Genomic DNA, 26863 nt, shown 5'->3' with positions numbered 1-26863 from the left:
CAAGCCATTATTCGCTTGCGGGTGATTGGAATGGGAAATTAATCGGCATACCGATTCGCACGGATAATATTGTCTATTAACACTGAACGTGCCACTGTCGGTCACATGGTCTATTTCGGATCATCTCCATTCCACAATAATCGGAGCTGTACCGGTACTTTCATGTTTAGAAATGGTCGGACTCGCTACCATAATTTATTTCATTGCCCACTGCGCATTTTACGCGTTTATAAAAATAAATAGATGATTTACAACACTGTGGAGGCATTAGAGGAATCTAAGAGTGTCATTACACTGTTTTCAAATGATTCAAATGGTCAAAAGACAAAATTCACTTTTGCACAATTTCTGTGTCCCATAACGAGCTCAGAAAATTTTTATTTTTATCGTCATCGTGAAAATATTTTCATAAAATCCAACGCACCCACTTTAGGAAATATTAAAACAATTTAGTAGAACAAAGTGTTGGAGACTCTAAATATTGTGTACTGCAATTTTAAATAGCAATGTGTATGCAATTAATTCGACTATCTTTACGAAATATTAAAACAATTCAATACAACAAAGTCTTGGAGCTCTAAATATTGTGTACTGCAATTTTAAATAGCAATGTGTATGCAATTAATTCGACTGTCTTTACGAAATATTAAAACAATTCAATACAACAAAGTCTTGGAGACTCTAAATATTGTGTACTGCAATTTTAAATAGCAATGTGTATGCAATTAATTCGACTGTCTTTACGAAATATTAAAACAATTCAATACAACAAAGTCTTGGAGACTCTAAATATTGTGTACTGCAATTTTAAATAGCAATGTGTATGCAATTAATTCGACTATCTTTACGAAATATTAAAACAATTCAATACAACAAAGTGTTGGAGACTCTAAATATTGTGTACTGCAATTTTAAATAGCAATGTGTATGCAATTAATTCGACTGTCTTTACGAAATATTAAAACAATTCAATACAACAAAGTCTTGGAGACTCTAAATATTGTGTACTGCAATTTTAAATAGCAATGAGTGTACAATTAATTTGACTGTCTTTACGAAATATTAAAACAATTCAATACAACAAAGTCTTGGAGACTCTAAATATTGTGTACTGCAATTTTAAATAGCAATGTGTATGCAATTAATTTGACTGTCTTTACGAAATATTAAAACAATTCAATACAACAAAGTCTTGGAGACTCTAAATATTGTGTACTGCAATTTTAAATAGCAATGTGTATGCAATTAATTTGACTGTCTTTACGAAATATTAAAACAATTCAATACAACAAAGTCTTGGAGACTCTAAATATTGTGTACTGCAATTTTAAATAGCAATGTGTATGCAATTAATTCGACTGTCTTTACGAAATATTAAAACAATTCAATACAACAAAGTCTTGGAGACTCTAAATATTGTGTACTGCAATTTTAAATAGCAATGTGTATGCAATTAATTCGACTATCTTTACGAAATATTAAAACAATTCAATACAACAAAGTGTTGGAGACTCTAAATATTGTGTACTGCAATTTTAAATAGCAATGTGTATGCAATTAATTCGACTGTCTTTACGAAATATTAAAACAATTCAATACAACAAAGTCTTGGAGACTCTAAATATTGTGTACTGCAATTTTAAATAGCAATGAGTGTACAATTAATTTGACTGTCTTTACGAAATATTAAAACAATTCAATACAACAAAGTCTTGGAGACTCTAAATATTGTGTACTGCAATTTTAAATAGCAATGTGTATGCAATTAATTTGACTGTCTTTACGAAATATTAAAACAATTCAATACAACAAAGTCTTGGAGACTCTAAATATTGTGTACTGCAATTTTAAATAGCAATGTGTATGCAATTAATTTGACTGTCTTTACGAAATATTAAAACAATTCAATACAACAAAGTGTTGGAGACTCTAAATATTGTGTACTGCAATTTTAAATAGCAATGTGTATGCAATTAATTTGACTGTCTTTACGAAATATTAAAACAATTCAATACAACAAAGTCTTGGAGACTCTAAATATTGTGTACTGCAATTTTAAATAGCAATGTGTATGCAATTAATTCGACTGTCTTTACGAAATATTAAAACAATTCAATACAACAAAGTCTTGGAGCTCTAAATATTGTGTACTGCAATTTTAAATAGCAATGTGTATGCAATTAATTCGACTGTCTTTACGAAATATTAAAACAATTCAATACAACAAAGTCTTGGAGACTCTAAATATTGTGTACTGCAATTTTAAATAGCAATGTGTATGCAATTAATTCGACTATCTTTACGAAATATTAAAACAATTCAATACAACAAAGTGTTGGAGACTCTAAATATTGTGTACTGCAATTTTAAATAGCAATGTGTATGCAATTAATTCGACTGTCTTTACGAAATATTAAAACAATTCAATACAACAAAGTCTTGGAGACTCTAAATATTGTGTACTGCAATTTTAAATAGCAATGAGTGTACAATTAATTTGACTGTCTTTACGAAATATTAAAACAATTCAATACAACAAAGTCTTGGAGACTCTAAATATTGTGTACTGCAATTTTAAATAGCAATGTGTATGCAATTAATTTGACTGTCTTTACGAAATATTAAAACAATTCAATACAACAAAGTCTTGGAGACTCTAAATATTGTGTACTGCAATTTTAAATAGCAATGTGTATGCAATTAATTTGACTGTCTTTACGAAATATTAAAACAATTCAATACAACAAAGTGTTGGAGACTCTAAATATTGTGTACTGCAATTTTAAATAGCAATGTGTATGCAATTAATTTGACTGTCTTTACGAAATATTAAAACAATTCAATACAACAAAGTCTTGGAGACTCTAAATATTGTGTACTGCAATTTTAAATAGCAATGTGTATGCAATTAATTCGACTGTCTTTACGAAATATTAAAACAATTCAATACAACAAAGTCTTGGAGCTCTAAATATTGTGTACTGCAATTTTAAATAGCAATGTGTATGCAATTAATTCGACTGTCTTTACGAAATATTAAAACAATTCAATACAACAAAGTGTTGGAGACTCTAAATATTGTGTACTGCAATTTTAAATAGCAATGTGTATGCAATTAATTTGACTGTCTTTACGAAATATTAAAACAATTCAATACAACAAAGTCTTGGAGACTCTAAATATTGTGTACTGCAATTTTAAATAGCAATGTGTATGCAATTAATTCGACTGTCTTTACGAAATATTAAAACAATTCAATACAACAAAGTCTTGGAGCTCTAAATATTGTGTACTGCAATTTTAAATAGCAATGTGTATGCAATTAATTCGACTGTCTTTACGAAATATTAAAACAATTCAATACAACAAAGTGTTGGAGACTCTAAATATTGTGTACTGCAATTTTAAATAGCAATGTGTATGCAATTAATTCGACTGTCTTTACGAAATATTAAAACAATTCAATACAACAAAGTCTTGGAGACTCTAAATATTGTGTACTGCAATTTTAAATAGCAATGTGTATGCAATTAATTTGACTGTCTTTACGAAATATTAAAACAATTCAATACAACAAAGTGTTGGAGACTCTAAATATTGTGTACTGCAATTTTAAATAGCAATGTGTATGCAATTAATTCGACTGTCTTTACGAAATATTAAAACAATTCAATACAACAAAGTGTTGGAGACTCTAAATATTGTGTACTGCAATTTTAAATAGCAATGTGTATGCAATTAATTTGACTGTCTTTACGAAATATTAAAACAATTCAATACAACAAAGTCTTGGAGACTCTAAATATTGTGTACTGCAATTTTAAATAGCAATGTGTATGCAATTAATTCGACTGTCTTTACGAAATATTACAACAATTCAATACAACAAAGTCTTGGAGCTCTAAATATTGTGTACTGCAATTTTAAATAGCAATGTGTATGCAATTAATTCGACTGTCTTTACGAAATATTAAAACAATTCAATACAACAAAGTGTTGGAGACTCTAAATATTGTGTACTGCAATTTTAAATAGCAATGTGTATGCAATTAATTTGACTGTCTTTACGAAATATTAAAACAATTCAATACAACAAAGTCTTGGAGACTCTAAATATTGTGTACTGCAATTTTAAATAGCAATGTGTATGCAATTAATTCGACTGTCTTTACGAAATATTAAAACAATTCAATACAACAAAGTCTTGGAGACTCGAAATATTGTGTACTGCAATTTTAAATAGCAATGAGTGTACAATTAATTTGACCGTCTTTAAGTAAATTGCGAGACTCCGGACATCGCGTATGTGCGACTATGCTAGTCGTTAATCTATGCCTATGTTAATCGTTAGAATAAAAATCTCGGTCAAATAAGTTCAATCTTGCCGTTCCCAGAGGTCAACATATGAACAAATGCATCGAGAAAAGGTCTTCGGAAGACGAGTTCAATGTCACTGAAAAATTCCCTGGACCTACTCCAAAACAAACAAAGGCTCGCAGCCTAATCAGCTGATCGCAAAGCGGGCGATACAGCCCTCAAACGCATCATCCCTTCAGCAATTACACCCTGCCGACGTCTCGTTTATTACTCAACATTGTTACAAACAACATCATTCAACAGAATCCGCAGACCACAAGATCCCCCCATAGAACACAAGATCCCATACTTTAACATCACCCCCCACAAACTTCCAAAGAAGCGTGCAAAGAATGCTCCGATCAGCTGATCGCGAACTCCACATGTCGCGGGGTCCAAACAAACAAAAGATGCGTGCGACCCTTTCACTGCCAGTGGACGGATTTACAATTAACACTTTGACTGCCAAACTAGGAACCTCAAAAATTCCATATAAAATCAAAGTAAGTTATCCAATGAAATAACAATCGAAAAAAATGAAATGTATGGTATCTCGAGTAATCCTCCAACTTACTTGCCTTTTACAGATACTAATCAAATTTGTTACGCCGAATATATCAACGTAAAAATTCATTTTACAACCTGGACAGATAATTCCGTCGCCCACGTATGGGTGACGGTGGCAGTGAACGTGTTAAGCGAAAAATGGCACTGGATTGAATTCCGAAAATAGGCCCCGACAATTTTCACGCGAGGCTGATAGCTCGAGCAAGGGGGTTACGCATGCATATCCAAAAGCCATCAGTGTGCAAACCGACCGGTTGATGACCACCGCGAAACAACAACAACAGGCGCCCCGGAGGAACGTGGGGTACATGGTTTCCGGGGGGGGGTGGTCGGGGGTGGTTGTTGAGGATCGTTTGGGCGATGGGGGTTCTGTTTACCTGCGAAGGTGAGAGCTAGCGTGCCAACGAGGAAAACGAGACGTGGATCAGGGGCCCTGGGTACACGGGTAGGCTCCATCCGTGCAGGTGGTGCCCAGGGCGACCGCTGGCAACCCACTGAAAACTCGCACACCGTACCGACAGCCGCCAGTTACGCACTGACCGATCGACACCCCCCGGAGACTCTGTTTTCGGCGAGTCTCCCTCTCCCTCTCTCTCTCTCTCTCCCCCCCCCCCCTATCTCTCTCTCCCTCTCTCTCTCTCTCTCTCCGTCGACGAGGAGGGCGAACGACCAGCACGCCATCTCCGTTCTGCGTCGAAGCGCACGAAAATCGACCGACCTACCACCCCACCCGGATGCTGCGGACAACCCGCTCCTGCTCCTTCGCAGCCGTGTCCCTCCACCCTTCGGACTCCTTTTCCTTCGTCCCTTTGCCCCGGCCCTTTTCCTCGTCCCGGTCACACAGTCGCCGGTTGCCCTTTTTCCATAGAATACCACCCGATCGCGAAATGGTCAGACGCGATCGACTTACCACCCTCGACGCTGACGCTGCGGATGGCATGGGTTTCAGATTTTCCAGAGCACGGCAGAACTCGTTCCGAACTGTTGTATCGCAGAAGGGTGCCGATTGACCCCTTGACCCCGTGCTGAGAAAGACACGTTTTCGGGCGAGAGCTACTTACTAGACGGTACGCGCTGTCTGCTTTCCGTCTGTGATCTGTGGACTGCGGATTTTGTGCATTTCTGGGGAAGCTGAGTAGAGGAAATTGAAAATTGTGGAGGGATTGAACATATTTAACACTAGGTTTACGGGACCCGTAAAAATGACGGGTTCTAATATTTTTAAGTTACGATTATTGAGATTGTGACGATCCATCTACGTGGAATTACTCAACAAACTTATTTCCTTAGGTATATATTATTTAATAAATGGCTGAAAACTTGGATAGACACATTCCTCTTATTTTTATAAAGTAATGTAAAGTACTCGCTTTTAATGCTCCGTAAACCTAGTGTTAAGAATGTCGGTATATTATTTTTGATACTATTCAAGTTTTAAAGAATTAGAGATATTTGCAGACGGTGTAGATTATTTATATTTCGCGCGATGGCCGCTGTCTGGTAGTCGGTATTAATCAGTGGACCGCGGATTTTATCCGTTTGTGAGAAACATGAGTCGGAAACATTTAAAACGGTAGAATGATTGAAGAGATTTTATGCATGTATGAGGAAAATGAATAGGAGAAATTTAAAACAGTAGAATGGTTGAAGAGGTTGGGGTACACCGATGTGTAATTTTCAATATTTTTTAATCGAAAGAAATTCCTGAGTGTTGCAATTGATGCATACAATTTTTATTTTGCACAAAGATCCGCAGTCTAGTAATCAGTATTAATTAGTGGACCACGGATTTTATGCATTTATGAGAAAAATTTAAAACAGTGGAATGATTAAAGAGATTGGGGTGCATCGATGTGTAATTTTCAATTTTTTTAAATCGTTGAAAAGGGGAAGAAATTCCCGAGTGTCTTGATATTGATGCATACAATTTTTATTTCGCATAAAATCCGCAATCTAGTAATCGATATTAATTAGTGGACCCGCGGATTTTATGCATTTATGAGAAAAATGAATAGAAAAAATTTAAAACAGTAGAATGATTAAAGAGATTGGGGTGCATCGATGTATAATTTTCAATCTTTTTAAATCGTTGAAAAAGGATAGAAATTCCTGAGTGTCTTGCAATTGCAGTCTAGTAATCAGTATTAATTAGTGGACCGAGGATTTTATGCATTTATTAGAAAAATGAATAGGAAAAATTCAAAACAGTAGAATGATTAAAGAAATGGGGGTACACATCGATGTGTAATTTTCAATTTTTTTAAATCATTAAAAGGCGAAAGAAATTCCTGAGTATCTTGCAATTGATGCATACAGTTTTTATTTCGCATAAAATCCGCAATCTAGTAATCAGTATTAAATAGTGGGCCGCGGATTTCATGCATTTATGAGAAAACTGAATAGGAAAAATTTAAAACAGTAGAATGATTAAAGAAATTGGGGTACACCGATATGTAATTTTGAATCTTTTTAAATCGTCGAAAAGCGAAAGAAGTTCCTGATTGTCTCGCAATTGATGCGTACAATGTCGATTTCGCAGATTCGCAGTCCAGTAATTAGTAATTTCAACTAGAGCTTCACTTCCTGAAGCTAAGAAAGACTATAAGGGGAGCTCAGAGGGGGTGGGCCTTGCAGGGGCTTATAGCTCCAGCTTCTCAGGACGGTAAAGAGACCTAAACTCCGTAGTTTAATCCTCTTTGGTCTTTGATTTTAGGCGAGACCAGCGTGCAAGTAGTACGAAAGATTTTTCTCGACAAGCTTTGTTTGCCCTTATTATCATCCGGGAACCAGTTCCGGCCGCGTAATCGCTTGATTAGACAAGACAAACCGGCCTTAGGTTAATCCGTTCTGCGGAGGTGATCTATGCTTTAACACTAGAACTACCGAACCAGTCAAAATGACTGACGGATGATTTCTTCTTTCACGATTACTGAAACTATGAAAACGTTTTCACGAGAAATTTGTTAATACATCTCTTCTTTGGAATACATATTACCATAAAAATCGTACGAAACCTGAGCAAATTCAATCTTGCTGTTATTATAAAGGGATAAGTCTAAGTCACGTTTAGGGCTCGGTAGTTCTAGTGTTAACGAGTTCCAACAGTTTGCTAATTCAGTTTGTATTCGATGAGCCGTATTGCAGTCAGGATGCACAATGGTTCCCGTGTCGCATTAGTCTCACTGCGGTTCTGTTACCCGAATCTTTGTTCAGGTATAGAAGAACCTATTACCCCCCACCCCTTACCCCCTTGTTGTTAGAGGACCATTAAATTCTCGCGACGTTTTCTCCGCGTCGGGTTTTCATTAAGTCGCCGTCGACGTTGTCGAGTTTCATTTACTGGATATCCACAATATTGTCTCCCGTCCTCGTGAAGAGTGTGACACGTATCGTGCGTGGGCGGACTGCTCTGTTCATGCATTAATTGCGCGACGACGTAGAGTGTCGAATGGCGTCGAGGGTGCATGATCAAAGAGTCCGCGAATTGAACAATCGCTGGATACAACGTTCTGTTCTGCGTCTTTGAAGTTTGCTATGATAGTCTTCAGCTATTTTATTTATTCTTTAAAGTTTATTCATTATTCTCAACCGAGGACGAGTATACCTCCATTTTTATAAAAACCAGTAAACAATTTATTCTGCGGACTAAAGATGTTAAAAATACAGGTCAACCCTCTGCAGCTCTGTGTAATTTTGAAATTACATACTGATGTACAGGGTTGGACCGGAAATCGTAGTGTAACCGGGCAAGGGTGGACTCCACTTAACACTTTGACTGCCATACTAGAAACCCCAAAAAGCCATAAAATCAAAGTAAGTTATTTAATGAGATAAAAATTGAAAATAATTAAATGTATGACATTGAGTAGTCCCCCAACTTTCTTGCATTTTACAGATCCTAATCGAATTTGGTGCGATGAATATATTAACGTAAACATTCATTTGAAAACCTGTAGAAATAATTCCGTCACCCACATGTGGGTGACATGGCGGTCAACGTGTTAAAAGAAAATAAAAAATAAATAAGAAAATGAAAAATTTGGTATAACATTTTTCATCCGTTTTTTGGGAAAATCGAGTCCGAGAATGCAGCGAACGCGCTACTAGTCCGTCTGACGCCGTCTGAGCATGACCAACCAATTCTACTTCCTGCGCATACTGAACCTCGTGAAACCGACGGATCTATAAACTCGATTTTCTCGAGAAAAAGTGTTACTCCCACTTTCAATTTATTTTTACATGTAAAATCACGTCTTGCCCGGTTGTAATACGATTACTGTCCCACCCTGTATAGACTGCGAAACCTACTGCAAAATAAAAATTGTCTAAGTCGACTGTGAGAAGTAGAAATTGCATAAGGATGAACATTCTCTTTCAATAATTTCAGTGAGCCCAAAATAGTGCAACGACACTCAAATTCTTCTGTTTCCAGAATTTTATAAAAATCATTTTTACCACAATTGCATAAAATCCGCAGTCTACTGATACAGAAACATCTTTGAGTCTGATTTAATTCTTCTGTTGTGTCCAGCGAATTGTTACACCCTGTATAGACTGCGAATCCTTGTGCAAAATAAAAATTGTCTAAGTCGACTGTGTGAAGTAGAAATTGCATAAGGATGAACATTCTCTTTCAATAATTTCAGTGAGCCCAAAATAGTGCAACGACACTCTCAAACTCTTCTGTTTCCAGAATTTTATAAAAATCATTTTTACCACAATTGCATAAAATCCATAATCTACTGATACAGAAACATCTTTGAGTCTGATTTAATTCTTTTGTTGTATCCAGAGAATTGTTACACCCTGTATAGACTGCGAATCCTTGTGCAAAATAAAAGTTGTCTAAGTCGACTGTGAGAAGTAGAAATTGCATAAGGATGAACATTCTCTTTCAATAATTTCAATGAGCCCAAAATAGTGCAACGACACTCTCAAACTCTTCTGTTTCCAGAATTTTATAAAAATCATTTTTACCACAGTTGCATAAAATCCATAATCTACTGATACAGCAATATCTTTGAGTCTGATTTAATTCTTCTGTTGCATCCAGCGAATTGTTACACCCTGTATAGACTGCGAATCCTTGTGCAAAATAAAAGTTGTCTAAGTCGACTGTGAGAAGTAGAAATTGCATAAGGATGAACATTCTCTTTCAATAATTTCAATGAGCCCAAAATAGTGCAACGACACTCTCAAACTCTTCTGTTTCCAGAATTTTATAAAAATCATTTTTACCACAATTGCATAAAATCCATAATCTACTGATACAGAAACATCTTTGAGTCTGATTTAATTCTTTTGTTGTATCCAGAGAATTGTTACACCCTGTATAGACTGCGAATCCTTCTGCAAAATAAAAATTGTTTAAGTCGACTGTGAGAAGTAGAAACTGCATAAGAATGAACATTCTCTTTCAATAATTTCAATGATCCCAAAATAGTGCAACGACACTCTCAAACTCTTCTGTTTCCAGAATTTTATAAAAATCATTTTTACCACAATTGCATAAAATCCATAATCTACTGATACAGAAACATCTTTGAGTCTGATCTAATTCTTCTCTTTTCTCCAGCGAATTGTGACACCCTGTATAGACTGCGAATCCTTGTGCAAAATAAAAATTGTCTAAGTCTATATCTAAGTAATAAGGATGAACTTTCTCTTTCAATAATTTCAATGAGCCCAAAACAGTGCAACGACACTCTCAAACTCTTCTGTTTCCAGAATTTTATAAAAATCATTTTTACCACAATTGTATAAAATCCATAATCTACTGATACAGAAACATCTTTGAGCCTGATTAATAGTGTCCAGCGAATTGTCAATTTGCATGTAGTGGTTTGTTCTTATGAAGTTCCGCAAATTTTTGTATAACGTGTTAGGAACGTTTAGCAATATTAATCCCGGGCACAGGATGACAGAGTAGTATAGTAAAATGAGAGAGGAAAAGTGTCAGAGACGTAAAACGCTAACGAAAACATGTTGCGCGTTGCAGATGGCTGACGTCGCCGAGAGTGCAGCATTCACCGACCCGGCAACTGCGATCTCCCACGGGAAACGGCACCTGTTAGTGCGGGATTACACCATGGCTGTGACCGCGTTGGCGCAGGCCTGCCAGCTGCTGGCAGAGAAGCACGGGGACACGGCGGACGAGCTCGGTGAACCCTACCTCCTTTATGGTCGTGCGCTTCTCGGTTTGGCTAGAGAAGAGGCGGGGGTGTTGGGCGGTGGAGTGCCAGGATCGGAAGAGGCTGAAGAGGAGGATGACGATGACGAGGAAGAAGGTGACGACGAGAAGCTGAGCAACGTGGACGAGAAGGAAGAGGAGGAGGAAGAGGATGCTGCGGCTGCTGAGGGAAAGGAACAAAGCTCGACGGAAGCTAAAGCCGAGAAGCCAAAAACGGAGGAGCCGGCAAAGCCAGAAGCAGAGGAACCAAAGAAACCTGACGTAGAAGAGGCGGCGAAGTCGGAACCAGAGAAGAAAGAAGAGAAAACGGAGGTCAGCAGCGAGAAACAAGAACCGGAGAAGTCAGACTCGAAGAAGACCGAGGAGAAAGTTGAGCAGAAGCAAAAGGAGGAGGAGAAGACTGTACCTGGCTCCAGCAAGGAGACGCATCATGCCAATGGACCGTCCTGCTCCACCGAACAGAACGGGGATCTGAAGAAGAACGGGGAGGAGGATGCTGAGGACATTGGGAAGGACGAGGAAGAGGATGAAGTTAATAATTTACAGGTAGATAGACAATTCTTCTATCGAATGGAGTAGTAATTATTCTAGTGTTACAAAATATCTTCCAATCGTAGGTAGCATGGGAGGTCCTGGAGTTGGCGAAGCTGGTGTTGATAAAGCGAGGAGAGCCCGGTTGGAAGCTCCTGGCCGACGCTTATCGACTGCTGGGGGAAGTGGCTATGGAAGGAGGGAACTTCCAGGGTGCTTTGAACGATCTACACAAGTGTCTGGAGCTTCTGGAACAGATAGAGCCGCGCGAGCCAAGGGCGATAGCAGAGATCCACTACCAGCTGGCGCTGGCCCATTCTCTGGGCAACGAGTTCGACTCCAGCATAGAAGAGTTCAACAAAGCCACCGAGCTGTTGGAGGCTCGCATCAAAGAGCTGGAGGAGATCAAGGAACCGCCGAAGACCGAGGACTCGTTCTACACCGTCGAAGGAGAGATCCAGGAGCTGAAGGAACTGCTGCCGGAGATCAGGGAAAAGATCTCGGACATGAAGGATTTCAAACAGGAGGCCTGCAAGATGGTGATAGAGGGTATCAAAAGCAAAGTCGCTGGAGGATGTTCGAACGGAGCCGGTCCCAGCGGTAGCGATTCGGGTTCCAGCCCGAAGGTCCAAAAACCGGCCAGCGACATATCCCATTTGGTGCGCAAGAAGCGGAAAGCTGACGAACAGGAAACGGAGACCCCTTCGCCGTGCAAAAAGCCGACGCCGGAAAAGGCTGTTTGAAGACTGGTTCGGTGCAGTCTGGAACACTCTTAATCGTTGCTATGTTTCGCGGGGTGATCTACTAAAAAAACTGTACCACTCTGAAAATTCGAAGAGTTGGACCAAGATAGGGTTAAATACATTGCATCTAACGAGAGAGAAAGAGAGAGGGAGAGAGAGAGCGACTGGACGATACGGCAGCCGTTTCAAAACAAGAGCAGACACCGGGATCGCTCTTCGACTAATTCGTTCCTTTGCCATTTTTTATTCGATGATTATACTCACTGTCTTGTGTTTTAATTCGTTCTTTTCTATCGATATCCGTTTTATTTATTGTGTCTAATAAGTGTCCCGACAATTGAACTGCAGCTATGAACGACTGTCCTAACTCTTATCTTGCGTAGGACTTAGATATCAAGGAGTAAGGTTGTTCTTGTATAAATCTGATTAATAAACGTTAAACGATGGATTTTTTTCTAAATGTTCAGCAGAGATTTGTATATTCTTCGCATCACATGATGCTTAACACGTTCGCTACCACCGTTACAGACATGTGACAATCTAGTAGTTTACTTGGAGGTAGTCAAATTAACTTTATACATTTGCTGGTGGAAAGTTATAGTGTTAATATTTCATAAAGGAGGTACATTGTATATCGCAAAACATTTTAACAGTGAAGATCAGCAACGAAGCAAATACTGATAGCAAACGTGTCAAGCTAGGATATTGTATAAATTATTTTAGACAAATAACAGCATCTAGCTTAGCGTCTATCACAATTCTGGACGGATTGGTCTTCAAGATTCAAACGGAAATTCCATTCTAGAGGACATTCCGGTCGAAACAAATTTTTTTACTCTCTTGGCAGACGGGTTTCTTTAACACTAGGTTCACGGAGCATTAAAAGTGACTATGTTACATTACTTCATAAAAATAACAAGAATACACCTAAAGGAATAAATTTGTTGAATTCCTCCTGGGCGCATCTTTACAATAAGCGTGAATTAAAGATATCAGAACCCGTGGTCCCGTAAATCTAGTATTAAGGAAAGAGTATACCCCAAGGAATAAATTTGTTGAATTCCTCTTGGACACATCTTTACAATAAGCGTGAATTAAAACTATCAGAACCCGTCATTATGACGGGTAAATCTAGTGTTAAGGAAATATCAATATTTATTCTCCCAAGAGTTCCTCGATGTCGTCCTCCCTGTCGGAGCTCTCTTGCCTGTGAATCTTCATTTTGTAACCGAGCGCCTCCAGCGTGCTGACGTTGTAATAATAGTTCAAGTTAATGCCGGGTACTAAAAGCTTTAACTCGTCTACGGTGGCACGCGCTCTGTCAGTGTCACCGATGTTGATATAGTACTGAGTGATAGTGGCGAACAAATCCCCACGTCGCACAGACTGTTCCAGATCGGAGCCTTGAGAATCGAGCAGGTGGCGCACCTGTTGCATCGCCGTGCCCGTGTCACCCCTATCTAACATCCTGCAACATCATCATTCGATAGAATTCAAGAAGCTGAAACAGGTTACAGAAAAACTCGATTTTGGAATGATTAAACTGCGGATATTCATGTAAAATAAAACACTCGAGGGACTCAAAAGGGACGCAAGAACTGCTCAATGTTGAATCACAATTACTAACTTTTTGATTTCCAGGTAACGTCTGATCGTGGCTACTCTGGTGTTCACCAGGTCAACAGCTCTCTTGTGAATGTTCGGGTCCCTCGGCGTGGCAACCTTAGCAAGGCACCTGCTGGCCTGATTCAGCGCGTCCAAGGCCTTCTCGTAATTCTGGAATTCGTCGATCTCCACTTGAGCGCAAGCTACATAGAAGTTCGCCAGCAGGTCCATCGCTTTCCCCTTGGAATAGAAGTTGATAATATTTTTCAACACTTCCGGCTGGTTCTGCCAGTCCAGCGATTGCAGATAATTGCCAGCCATGATGTAGATCTCCCTCTGCCTGGAAACTTGCGCGAAGAAGCAGATCTTCTCGGTGTCGCCAGACTTCAGCAACGCCTTCATCGCTCTCAGTTTGTTACCAGCTTGAGTGAACTTCTTGGTAGCTAAATGATAGTTGCCCTGCTCGAAAGCGGTCTCGCCTATTCTCTCCAATATAGAGATACGAATCTTCTCTTGATCCGGGTCGTTGTCGACCTTGTCCAGCGTCATCTTCTCCGCCAAGTCTTCGCTCAGCAATATGTTGTGTTGTTGCATCAATTCCAAAGCCTCGATGTACTTTCTTCCTGTGGCGAGCAGATCCACCGCCTTCTCGATCTGGTCGTTCTCCACGAAATACTCGGCGCATTTTACTATCAACGCTGGGTCGGAGTCCGCGTTAACGTCCATGATGATGAGCTGCAGAGCACTGTACTGTCTTGTCTTGAACGCGATGTCGAGGGCCTTGTGCAATAATCCAGCTTTATGGTACAATAAAACCGCTTTATCCGGCTGATCATTCTCTTCGTAATATTTGGCAACGTCTATCTGCGACTGCCGTGGCGCCAGCACGGCCAACGGCCATAATTCTTCGTACATGTCGTGCTCCTTGCACAGCCGAATGGCGTTCGTGTACGCTTTAGCGATCGTGTAAAAATGAATGGCTTGTGGCACATTGTTGTTCGACTCGTAGTGCGCCGCTAGGTGATACGCAGACGCGGCGTGATTGGTTCGCGACACCAATTCGCTGACCTCGTCCTCCCTGCCGAAATAACAAAGTAATCTTGTCATTGCCAGAGTACTTTTAGCCTGTTCGTACAAGCGCAGAGCGCCCTCCATGTCACCTGTTGATTCGATGTACTGCGCGTGCCAGTTCTTGATCTCAGGGTCGTCGGAATTGTTCAGATACGACAAAAGTTCTCTCGGCCTGACCAGCAGCATCCTCGGCACCTCGAACCTATGGCAATCCGCTTTGCTGTACATCTCGATCGCCTCTGAAATTTTCCTCTCTTGCTCGAGAGTTTTCGCGTAATTATAGTAACTCGTTTTCTCGCAGATCTTGTTCTCGTTGCTCGAGAGCTCTATGGCCTCCTTGAACTTGCCACGAGCTTCCAACAGCTTGCACAACAGGTCCAGTCTCTTGGCTTCCCGGAATAGATGCTCCGCGTCGTTGTACAAACCTAATTCCACCGCTAACACGCCTACCTTGGCTTCCAGGTTCAAGGTGTCGTCCTGCATAGCTTCCCTGAGGGCCCTCGCGGCTCTAGCCTGCTTCATGTGACCGAGACACAGAAGAGCCATGTTCAGCTGCTTCGTCTTCACGCACATTCTCGCCAGACTCTTCCAGATACCCTCGTTCTTGATCGATTTGATCGCCTTGAAAGCATCGTCCATATTCGCGATGCTGATGTAAAAGCTGAAGTCGAGAACCGCCTTCTTCGTCACCGCATCGCACATGCTCAGCTCTTCGAAGTCCCTCATGCACAGTTTATGGACTTTGCTGACTCTGTCCACGGTCTTCTCGGAATTCAGAATGATTATGTGCGGTGTCTGTACGCCCAGGACTCTGCAATTGTCGTCCTTTATCGGTTTGATGTCTTGCACCACGATGCCGTGATCGGACGTGGCGAACATCGACACCAGGACCACGGTAGCTTTCGTGATGTCGAACTCGTTCTCATTATTTTGCTTGGGGTGCTTGGAATCCAGCCTTTGGGCACGACACACCAGAAGCCTGGGGTCTTCCACGTCCCAGCAATGAGCAGTGACTAATCTTCCTCTGCACTTTACAGCTAGAGCAGCTTCGTCTTCCTCGACGTCGTGGGATTCTGCGAAATCGAACTCGTGTATCTGATCGCTCTCAATGTCCCATACGTATAAAATGGAACTAGGCATCAGGTTTGCCATGGCAACGGTGATGGACACGCAACGGCAATCCGCGTTGCACCTGGCCTCGATGATCTCCGCAAAGTCGCTGATGGCTTCGTACGTAGCCATCGCTCTGGTGTGCAGCTTGGCCTCCCTCTTGCTCAAATCCCAGATCTTTAGTATGCCGTTCAGGGACGCCACTGTTAGGTAATGTCCGGTCAGGTCCATAGTGATCGGTTCACCCTCTTCCGGCAAGGTCGGTAACGTTTGAATGACCGTACCCTCCATCGATCGCAGCTGTATAACCACCGGAGTCAGAATGATCAAAGTGTGCTCGCAAATTAAAAGCTTCTCCGTGTCGCAATTGAAGTTTGTTATCCACATGGTCATCAGGGAGTTTTCTTTGTGGATTCTGTAAACTGCTATCTGTCTGCCGGAGGAGGCTGCGACGTAATCTTTGTTAACAGCGACGAGTTGCACTTGGATATCCGTTTTCATGGTGTAAGAGAGCTCTTCGACTTCGATTAGGATCTGAGTGGGACTGAGTTGGCTCGCGCAAACACCCTCGTTGTACGCGGCACACATCGGTTGCTGGTGCAGTATGAATACGTTGGTGATACAGTTGACCGTCAACAGCGGACTTCTCAAGAACACCGCGCCCCATGCGAGTTGCTTCACTGTGCCATGAATAGTACAAGTTTCCGGCACAGACGCCCAAGCATTTTCGTCGCCGTCCGTCTCCGGTTTGCGTTTCCACAAATAAATTGTTCCCAAATTTGTTCCAGCTGCCAAAGTACCTAAAACGTTAATGGTATATTAGTCAGTGCATGATCGCTTTATACTGCAAGCATAAAGTACCATTTTCTGTACCATTTGCTTTGCAGAAAGCTAAGCTTGTGCAGATTTCTTGGGGGGTAGCAATGTTTCCCGAATGTGAGTCCTGCGGACTCATTATGTAAGTGTCGCCGTTATGCAGATCCCAGCAACGAATGTCTAAGTCTCCTGTGAGAATCGCTAGAGTGTTTCCACTGACCCAACATAACGACGGACTCACCCTTGATACGTCGCATCTACTGCTAAGTTTCACCTGGCGAAAGAACAAATGTATTACAAATGTATTAATGTGAATGGACTGTGGATTTTACGCATTTATGACAAAAATGAGTAGAAGAAATTTGAAACGGTAGAAAGATTATTGAAGAAGCACGTATTAGAGGACCGATAGTCCTAAACTGTTGATCTTCATGTAAAATAAAAATTGTCTGCATCAATTGCAAAACACAGGAGCCACTTGGGAGTTTCTTTCGTTCTGTGACAATTTTTCAAAATTGAAAATTATGAGTACAATAAGATCCGCACTGTACATATAAAAATATTGCATTGAATTGAACAAGAGGATTGTCAACTCACGCTTGTTAATTCAGTGAGATGTCCGGTGATAGGATCTGCCTGAAAATGCCCAATATTCAACCCTTCCGTCATAATGATGATAGAATCCCTGGTCTGATGATGCAAAAGATATTGCAGTGTCGCGCCGCTTGTGCTGAGAACCTCTGTACATTGTCCTTGATTGTCCACGAAGTATATCACGCCGCTTGTGGTACCAATGTAAAATGCATGATTGTCCCGCTGGGACATAATTGTTGTCGGTGCAGCCGTTCTAGGGCGCCAGGAACTGAACATGTCTAAAGCTCTCTCATCCCCTGCGACTGCTGCTTTAGCTAAACCACTGAAAAACATTTATATTCTTTGAATTAGCACCTATATTGCTATCCAAGAGCAGAGTACCTAACGCAGACCTTATATCAATTGCAGGCTTCGGTGGAACAGTCTTGAAAACAATTTGCGCAAAGGTATCTTTTAGCTCATGATGGAACATCATTAATAATTGACCCCTGGAATCTATTTTCCAACCAACTATAGACCCAGCTGTGTCCGCAGATACTAATCTTCCACCGTGTTGACTCCATTGTAAAATATTAATGGGCTCACGGTGTGGAGTAACTATTACATTGAATTCTACACTGCCAGTATCGCCAGGCCATACCTAAACAAGTATATACATTTTTAAATCAATCGTATTAAGTTACTTTGGATAATCAACATTCCGCTATAATTGATAAATTGTTCACCCTCAGCTCTCCACTTTCCCATCCTGCTGCAAGCCATCGTCTCTCAGGATGCCATCCCAGTGCGGTCACCTGAGCTACAGAATGTCTCGGTGACTCAACGTCCTGAATAGGTTCGCCCTGATCATCGTAAAGCGTTACAAAACCACCCCTATCTTGAGAATACGCAGCAACAGCCAATATAGGATCGTTGGAGTGCCAAAGCGCATGAGTACTTATTGAGGCGGTCTCAGGGTTTTGCACCCGAGTATCAAAATACAGTGACATTGTTTTTTAATAGCTTCACTCTTAGTGGTTCTAACAAACTGTCATACAAAAAGATTACATTTTCCTTCGCGTTGAAACACTTAAACTATTCAGATTCTAGCTTAGTTATGCATCAAGCAACTAGCAATCAATTCCATTACAAAATTAATCTCGATAGTACGTATTATCAGAGAATTTCCTCTTTCCTATTATTAAAAAATAGAATTGCATTTGACAGTTTACAGCCTGTCACAGCTTAGTTTACATAAACGTTGCCATAGCAATGTGAATGCAAATACATCCGCTAGAGGGCTGACGCGAGAATACATATTATTTCAAATTGGAATACTTGATTACTGTCTGATTAAAATTAACTGATAAATTCAAGAATATTGTTAATTTAATTAATAGTAATGAAATCTAATAGATATCATTTTTAGAAAAAATTAGTAATAAGTAAAAGATTATATGTATATGTATAAAGATTGTTCAGAATAATCTATTATATTGAAATTACATTGAATAAACCATTTTCAATGAAGCGTTAAGTAATTATTTCATAAATTAACAAAAAGCGAATGGTGGCACCATCTGTCTGCGAAGTGGAGAACCGGAAAAAACAGAAAAATTTAAATGTTTCGCAACATAGAAATTCCATAAGGTGTTAGGTCTGTTCATATATCTCGTTTATGGTTTTACCATCCTGTTAAATAATAAACATACATTGAACATTTATTTAACCCTCTATGTATCAATTAACATGCTTTTTTTAGTCAATACATTTCATCAAGATTCTTTAGCCCAATTATTGTAGAATTTCGATTTAGTGGATTTACAATTCGTACTATAAAGAGCCATACTCTGCTATATATGTTTTGCCATTGCATATCAAGGCACAAGAGGGAACTCTCGTTTTTTCGAGGAAAATTGTATGGTTTGAATAGAGTGCGCAACCCCATACGTATTTTCACTGTCGGCTTCTTCGAATTATCGACCGAGCCTGTTTAATCCCATATTATTATTAAGATCGGGATAAACAGTTTTCGTATTTATAAAAAGCCTAAGTGAGCGAGGGTGTGCAAGAAAAGTGCAGTCGTTGCACGCGCGCAATGTCTCTGTAATTAGAAGAGCATGACGCACTGGCAAAGTAACGTAACGCTGCTATCACAGAGAGTTAGAGAAAAGCGTTCGCCTGTCTTCTGCGTTATCATGGACGTAAATCTGTCATTTTGATAATTACACGTTACAGGTTAAAGGAAACGGTGGATTTTGTCATATATCATTAGCGAAGCTAATGAAAAAGGACCGTCGACCTGCACTATTCAAAATCGATCGTCGAGGAAACGCGCGTCAACCTTCCTCGCGCAAAAATCTTTCGTGCGAACGGTATCATTTCAAATTCGAATCTGACGAATGGTTCACCACCTTTTAGTATCACGATTTAGCAATGCTAAGGCTTAATCTTACGATTATAAATTGGTGACGTTATGGAGCTGAAAGTATGGGTAGAAGGTATACAGCGTATTGTCTGCGGTGTTACAGAAACCACTACATGTCAGGTTGGTACTATTCGTTTAAATATTTTGTAGTCACTGTGTATTCTATACAATCTAAAATTAATTTCCAGGATGTAGTATATGCTCTTGCTCACGCCACGGGACAAACAGGTAGATTCACTTTAGTAGAGAGATGGCGAACTAACGAGCGCCTATTAGCTCCGTATGAAAATCCTTTGAAGGTATTGATATGTGCAATTTATTCTTCGTACTTCCTCTATGGGTTAAACAATAGTTTCAGCATTAATAGTGTCAGTAGCGCTAACAAATGTGGATAGATCGTAGTCACTGCTCTGAAGCATAGTATACTCACAAATAAAGCATGAAGAAACAGATCACCAATTTGAACAAGTTTAAATATCTTGCTATAATCACTTTTCTTACTAGATTTTGATGAAATGGGGAGAGTACTCGTCAGAAGTGCAACTAATATTAAGACGCTCTACACCAGATAGTAATAAGGCACCGAGTTCATTAGGTACGCGCTTGAATCATGGTCCACGGTCGAACGGTGTGGTCAGCTCTACTTCAGAGCACTCTGCGATACCCACTAGTGGACAGGATGATACTAAAAACACTGCATCAACTTTAAACTCTGAATTCGATGATTTCCAAGGGTGTCTTGACAGAAATCGCGACACTAGAAAGTCATTAACCTTCGGAGGATTGCATGGAAATATGATGGAAAATAATACAGAAGTAGTTAATTTATACATTACATCAAATATAAAATTTAAACAGTTTTTTCTAATGTTCATATCTTATTGTAATGCAGATTCAAATGGAAAACGTTGCCATAGTTCAGCCCACACCTCATTTAAAAAATAAGGAACTGAACATAAGGAAGAATATTCAAAAGCCGGCACAGTCTCCTACTCGTGCTAGCAGCAGTGAGAGCAATACTCATGTATCGCAAAAGAAAGTACGGGAAGTTCCCCCATACAGGGATCCTCCAGGACCAGGCTCTCCACCATTAAGAACTCTGCCACCATACAGAGATCCTCCACCGCCTAACTTAAACAGTCCTGGAAGATCACAATTCCAATCTAGTACAAATAGTGGAAGTCCTCATGTTCATAAGGAGGATCAACCATCTTCTAGTAATTCCGTGAAGCTGAAAAGGAATCTCATACAGGTTCTACAGAAATGATTCTTTGTAAGATTGTTAGAGGTGTGCGATAACCTGAAAATGTCCGGTCCGAACGGGTCGAGAATTTTATTCGGGATATTAGGGATTCTTCAGCGTATTAGCGTTCTTAAATACATCAGGGAATCCCGAGTATATTAGTGTGACGACCTGAAAATAGTCCCCATATAATCAAGAGTCCCGAAATTTCGGGGAATTCCGAACGACCCGTCCCGATCATCAGGTAATCGACATTTTCGGGTTCTCACACGCCTCTACCGATAGTATACGGTCACGCTATTGAGGCTCCTAACCAATTTCGTGTGTTCAGGAATTCCAGGATACGAAAGGACAAGCTCAATCTGTGAATCAATTATCTGGTCAATCCCAAAACATGGTCACTGTTGCTTACACTCAACGATACGTTGAACTTATTAGACTAGTCAACAAGCAACGTGACACCATAAATGCACAGCAAGCAGACCTTACGAAAGTATGAAAGAAAGCTATTTCCGCCATAGCAGTTGGTAAATGAAGTTAACGATTTACGAAATGAATTGTTTCCAGTTCGATGCTGAAATATTGTATTGGGAAACTAAAAATAGAGAGCAAATACATCAAATGGATTATATTTCCCAGGAAGTAAATCGTATGGAATCTACTGGTCGTCTGATCGAAGAGCAGGTGTGTTTTCTAAACGCATCGAGATATAGGTTTTGCTAACATTATTCGTTGTACCGTGACTCGTTTATTTTTTAGTTGAAAGAACTGGCGCATGTAGAGGAGGAAAGTGAAATAGTCAGACAACAAGAAAAGACACTGAAGTCGGAGATAACGCTGTTAAGATCAAAACTTGCAAACTGTGAAACAGAGTTGCTTCAATGTAAAAATAAAATCAGGTGAAAAAGACATTGTTCTTTTGATTCGTACGATATATGATACGGTATTCATTTTCTTTTTCTTTTTCCATGTTACAGATTAGTCATGGAAGAACTCGCCATAGAGCAGCACAATATAAGTCGTGAAACAGACGAAAGGCAAATAATGGAGCGTAAAATCATTACCGAGGTAGAGCACCTTCAAAACGAGGTGGAACAAGCCAAACGCTCCGCAGAGTTAGCTTCGCAGTGTGCAGAATCATTAAAACTCGAAGTAGTTAGCCTAGAGTCTGCCATTGTTGAAAAGAAGTTGCAAGTAGAACGGTTGGTAGCTGATATGAAAGAAGCCAATCTACAAAGTCTCGCTGTTGCTTGTCAAGACGAACAAGTCAAGTCGCTGTTAGAAGGTATTTGAATTTGATTGGCTCGATAAAAACTTTGAATTGCTCTACTAACGTGCTCCAAAAATACTTAGGTGCTCATAAACCAGGCAGTACACGAAAAATGATAGGTTCCCCGAGACAATTAGAGACTGCAGTACCTACCAGCAAAAATCCGCACGGTGTCTGGGTATAAGTGTACATTAAGTCAACGTATTTTAATAAGTCAAACATGATAACATTCGTTCTTGAAACGTTTCACGTAGAGAATATGTGCTGTGCGCGCATTCGTTAAGAACGTTAAACGCAAAGAAAGTATTTTCTTTCTGTATTGTATGTGAACGGGATTTATTGCTGTTCATTTCATCCACTGGCCATATAATTTTCAACAAACTTAGTTGTAAGGATTAAATAATAATCACTTAAAATATTATTCGCGTATAATGAAGGATTATAGGTATATCAGACAATACATTTATCCAAAGTGTTGAAAAATTATGAATTGTACGACGCACTCGAACTGTACAATTCTAGAGAATGTCGTTATGACTTTGTTGCAAACTGCACGAAATACTATCACAAGATATTCTATATTTTCTATAATCAAAATAATTCTGTGAATTAAAAGCATTTGCTTACTGGTGCACTATATAGTTGAAATACAAATGTAGTAGATTTACTATATGTGTCTTGTACATATCGTTGAAAGTATGTGATAACGAAGTCTGAAAGACATTATTGAAACATTCTAGTTTGCATTACACGTATTTTTAAATAGATAAGAAGCTGTCTTCTTAACTTTCATTCCGAGTTCAAGCTCTACGCGCGATTTATCCAATTGATTCCTTTAATTAAAGTGAACCTTTCCTTCATCTTATGTAATAGATTTGTGTAGCAATCATCGTCGTTCATTCATTATCAGCATGCATTTCTAGAAACATATTCACACACTGCCATTATCATTAGCGATAATTTTGAAAATCTAATAATTCAGATTATTTTGTGTATAATTCCATTTTATATAGAATTTATATTACTTTCTAGTACGTAATAATCTCGTTATGGATAATTCTAATACGTTTCGTACAATGATTTATTGTATCTACCAAAGTGTGTTAGCTTTTGTTGCAGAGGCAAGCACTTATTGTATAATTGAATATACAAATAAAAGTCAAGATCAAATAAAATTAAATATGCTTCTCATTCATTGCATTAATTTTATTTACACATGAATAAAATTTTAAAAAATAAGGAACCCATTGACTGCTATAATTATCTATATTTTTCGCGCGCTTTTGAAGTCGTGTTTACATCTGTTGAGTTGTGAGTATTGCCGGCGTTTGTTCATTGAGTAATTATTGCACGCGCAAATAATTGAGCAAACAACATTCGATTGTACATAATGTAAATATTCAACATATAATTGTGATATTATAACGTGACATTAACTAATACGCTATTGTATTTGCGAAATCGTGGAAGAGGCGGGAGATTGGTCATACCAGAGTTCTACAACAATTAGGCGAAAATGAGTCTCTGGGTGGACAAATATCGGCCAACAACGCTCGGAAAATTGGACTATCATAAGGAGCAAGCAGAATACTTAAAAAACATGGTAATTTAATTTATCGGTGCATGTATAGACAGAGAAAGAGGTTATCTGACAAACCATTGTTCAGTTCCGCGAGTCAAATTCAAAATTCAGAATAATTTTCAAACAAAACTATATTGCTTTTATTAATTGAACATCACAATTATAGGTGCAAAAAGGCGATTTTCCACATCTGTTAGTGTATGGACCACCAGGTGCAGGAAAAAAGACTCGTATAATGTGTATTATAAAAGAATTATATGGAAGTGGATCCGAAAGGCTGAGGATGGAGACCATGCACTTTGAAGTAGATTAATCTTTTATTTATTTATTGTTTTAACTTGAGATTTTATTTTTTGGATGATTTCATTGTTCAGACACCATCCAAAAAGAAGTTGGAGATAACAACCATAAGCAGCAATTACCACATAGAAGTGAATCCTAGCGATGTGGGTATCTACGATAGAGTGGTTGTTATGGATTTGGTAAAAACAACTGCTCAAACTCACCAAATAGATTCAAGTGGACAAAGAGACTTCAAAGGTACATAAAATTACCGCCAATCATAATTCTTTACTATCTATTCTTGTCTAACTAATTTAATTTCATTTTATTCTAGTGGTACTTTTAACAAATGTGGATCAGCTCACTAAAGATGCACAACATGCGCTTAGAAGAACAATGGAAAAATACGTTGCTACTTGCAGATTGATACTTTGCGCGAATTCAACGTCTAGAGTTCTACCAGCTATAAGATCTCGGTGTCTAGGAATTAGAGTACCAGCTCCATCGATATCTGACATAAATAGTATTTTGCAATCAATTGCTAAACGCGAAGGTTTAACTTTACCGGATGAATTGGCTACTAGACTGGCTGAAACTAGTGGTAGGAATTTAAGACGAGCTATATTGATGTTCGAAGCTTGTAAAGTTGAACAGTAGGTTCTTTCATTTTCAACAAAGTATGTATTATTTTCAGCTTAAATTTTAAGTTTAAATCGCGTGCTTTCAGATACCCGTTTACTGCAGATCAGAAGATAACAGAACCAGATTGGCAAGTGTATATTAAAAACACTGCCAACATGATGGTCAGCGAACAGAGTCCAAGGAAATTGTTGGAAATACGGAATAGATTGTATGAACTATTAACGCACGCGATTCCAACCGATTTGATATTCAAGGGACTCCTACAAGAATGCATCAAGAATTGCGACCTCCAATTGAAAATTGAAATCGCAACAGTTGCTGCGGATTGCGAGCACAAAATGCACAGGGGATCGAAAGCAATTTTTCATTTAGAAGCATTCGCCGCTCGGTTCATGGCAATTTATAAGAAATTCATTGATTCGTCTCTCGAGGATTTTGTGTGATATATTTATTGATAGATTCGAATGTACTGAGAGTACAGCTACTTGAACATAAATAAGTTTTTTAATAAATTATTATACATTTTCTAAATTGTGTTACAAATTAATAATACACTCTAACGAAATGTTTCATTCTAGATTTAATACAATTTGCAAAGTACAAGACGCGAGACTTATTGATCTACTCATACTGTAAATTTACAATGAAAATTGTATCACAATTTGGCCATGCCATTAATTAGGATTACATTGCAGCAAGGATAATAGCAGCGATCACTGATAATCCAGTTACTGCATAACCAGTGCTGTATACTTCTTTGATGGTGAGGAATTTTCCCAGGTCCCAAGCCTGCATATGTGAATAAGAAAAATTATTAAAACAATTATTAGGTCATCCCATATATTGTGGGGTGGCCTAATTCGAAAAATGCTTCTGTACAAAGAGTATACAACTGATATTTTACCAAGTGGCGGAATCCATTAAATGTGTGGTACGTAGCAGGAAGAGCTAGAAGATATTTCAGCACGAAAAGAGGAGCTGCAGATAAACCTAAATCTTCAGTCATCTCAATGAGGCATGGAATACCTCCAGGAATAAGTAATGTCCCTGCAATTACAGGTCTAACATAATTACTATATTTTTCTTGCTGCAATTCTCATTTGATAAAGAATTGCATTCTTACCCAAACCAAGTACCATTGCATAACCGGCCAGTATCATGCCTGTTGTGCGATGTGTTATTGATAGAGCTGCTGTCAATTGAATTTGGTAGATCGTCAAGTGGGGCGACATGGGACGCTTGAGACGCATATTCTTTTCATCGTGAGATTCACAAACCGCAGATCCAGAAGACAATGGTTTAGTGGCAGCAGCATTGAGCTGGCTAAATCATTTATTTCAATAGCTATTAATTTCTATATACATAGACATGTCATGTGATGTTAAAGAAAAATCCTAAAATAGTAATCATGTGAATCATTACGGTAAATTTTAAGTTATTATAGAATATGAACGATGAGAATTCCTCCACATAGGAATATATAATAGTACTGATTTGCATGTTCCGAAACTGAACTGACACCGAAATGAAGTAGAAGGTTATATATTATGTAATGTTACCTGGAGGTGTACAAGCTGCGGAAATTACGGAAATCGACGCCTCGTCGGCAAAGCAACCTAAAAATATTAATTTAAGCCGTGAACATTATTAACTGCAACAAAATATAACGTAAAATCGAGAGACATTTCACTACCTCGTATAGCACAGCGCCATGTTTTTTTTTTTGCGAATGTTCTGTATTTTTATCTGCGGGACATATAAACACAATTTATAGATAGCAAGTAATTATTTTATTTAAAAAATAAGATAGAAATCTTATTTTTCGGCAAGCTTGGACACCAATAAAATGTGTAT

At 39.0% G+C, this 26863-nt stretch overlaps 6 protein-coding genes across 9 annotated transcripts in view; 3 read left to right on the top strand and 3 right to left on the bottom strand.

The window, feature by feature from the left end:
- Window positions 1–5459, bottom strand: part of LOC143360950 (uncharacterized) — a 31057-nt gene extending 25598 nt beyond the window's left edge. For both annotated transcript variants that reach the window (XM_076800166.1, XM_076800175.1), the window contains exon 1: window positions 5301–5459. In XM_076800166.1, coding sequence (XP_076656281.1) covers window positions 5301–5379 — 79 coding nt within the window. In that variant the 5' untranslated portion in view covers window positions 5380–5459. The remainder of the gene's footprint in view (window positions 1–5300) is intronic.
- Nasp (Nuclear autoantigenic sperm protein) overlaps window positions 1–12841 on the top strand; it is a 39496-nt gene extending 26655 nt beyond the window's left edge. The window contains exons 1-3 of one of the 2 annotated variants that reach the window (XM_076800055.1): window positions 5972–5990; window positions 10922–11659; window positions 11731–12841. In XM_076800055.1, the coding sequence (XP_076656170.1) occupies window positions 10922–11659; window positions 11731–12387 (1395 nt within the window). In that variant the 5' untranslated portion in view covers window positions 5972–5990 and the 3' untranslated portion in view covers window positions 12388–12841. Of the gene's footprint in view, window positions 1–5971; window positions 5991–10921; window positions 11660–11730 lie in introns of those variants that run through there. The other variant, XM_076800045.1, reaches the window with a different exon arrangement.
- A 591-nt stretch (window positions 12842–13432) lies between these two features.
- Rempa (intraflagellar transport protein rempA) lies at window positions 13433–18860 on the bottom strand. Its single transcript, XM_076799615.1, has 6 exons — window positions 18309–18860; window positions 17976–18223; window positions 17587–17905; window positions 17047–17263; window positions 14015–16973; window positions 13433–13855 (listed from the first exon to the last, which is right to left on the bottom strand). Exons 1-6 carry the CDS (start codon window positions 18570–18572, stop codon window positions 13543–13545), a joined length of 4320 nt encoding a protein of 1439 aa, XP_076655730.1. The 5' UTR covers window positions 18573–18860; the 3' UTR covers window positions 13433–13542.
- Window positions 18861–19460: 600 nt separating this feature from the next.
- Window positions 19461–23679, top strand: Rassf8 (ras association domain-containing protein 8). Of its 2 annotated transcripts, XM_076799961.1 has the most exons (10): window positions 19461–19698; window positions 19801–20110; window positions 20179–20289; window positions 20495–20806; window positions 20883–21242; window positions 21565–21726; window positions 21801–21917; window positions 21993–22132; window positions 22211–22518; window positions 22587–23679. In XM_076799961.1, exons 2-10 carry the CDS (start codon window positions 20039–20041, stop codon window positions 22685–22687), a joined length of 1683 nt encoding a protein of 560 aa, XP_076656076.1. In that variant the 5' UTR covers window positions 19461–19698; window positions 19801–20038; the 3' UTR covers window positions 22688–23679. The 2 variants fall into 2 exon arrangements, with proteins under 2 accessions (XP_076656076.1, XP_076656065.1); XM_076799950.1 differs by having other exon boundaries at window positions 19461–20110.
- Window positions 23680–23800: 121 nt separating this feature from the next.
- Window positions 23801–25581, top strand: Rfc38 (replication factor C subunit RfC38). Its single transcript, XM_076800102.1, has 5 exons — window positions 23801–24106; window positions 24252–24389; window positions 24460–24625; window positions 24702–25020; window positions 25095–25581. Exons 1-5 carry the CDS (start codon window positions 24020–24022, stop codon window positions 25450–25452), a joined length of 1068 nt encoding a protein of 355 aa, XP_076656217.1. The 5' UTR covers window positions 23801–24019; the 3' UTR covers window positions 25453–25581.
- On the bottom strand, window positions 25436–26832 carry LOC143361028 (succinate dehydrogenase cytochrome b560 subunit, mitochondrial). Its single transcript, XM_076800269.1, has 5 exons — window positions 26703–26832; window positions 26569–26625; window positions 26133–26332; window positions 25914–26056; window positions 25436–25798 (listed from the first exon to the last, which is right to left on the bottom strand). Exons 1-5 carry the CDS (start codon window positions 26720–26722, stop codon window positions 25694–25696), a joined length of 525 nt encoding a protein of 174 aa, XP_076656384.1. The 5' UTR covers window positions 26723–26832; the 3' UTR covers window positions 25436–25693.
- Between the last annotated feature and the right edge of the window lie 31 nt (window positions 26833–26863).

The sequence above is a fragment of the Halictus rubicundus genome, chromosome 1, assembly GCF_050948215.1.
Source record: "Halictus rubicundus isolate RS-2024b chromosome 1, iyHalRubi1_principal, whole genome shotgun sequence".
Lineage (NCBI taxonomy): Eukaryota > Metazoa > Arthropoda > Insecta > Hymenoptera > Halictidae > Halictus > Halictus rubicundus.
Note: the sequence above shows the minus strand (reverse complement) of the source record. Positions and strands in the feature narration are given on the sequence as shown.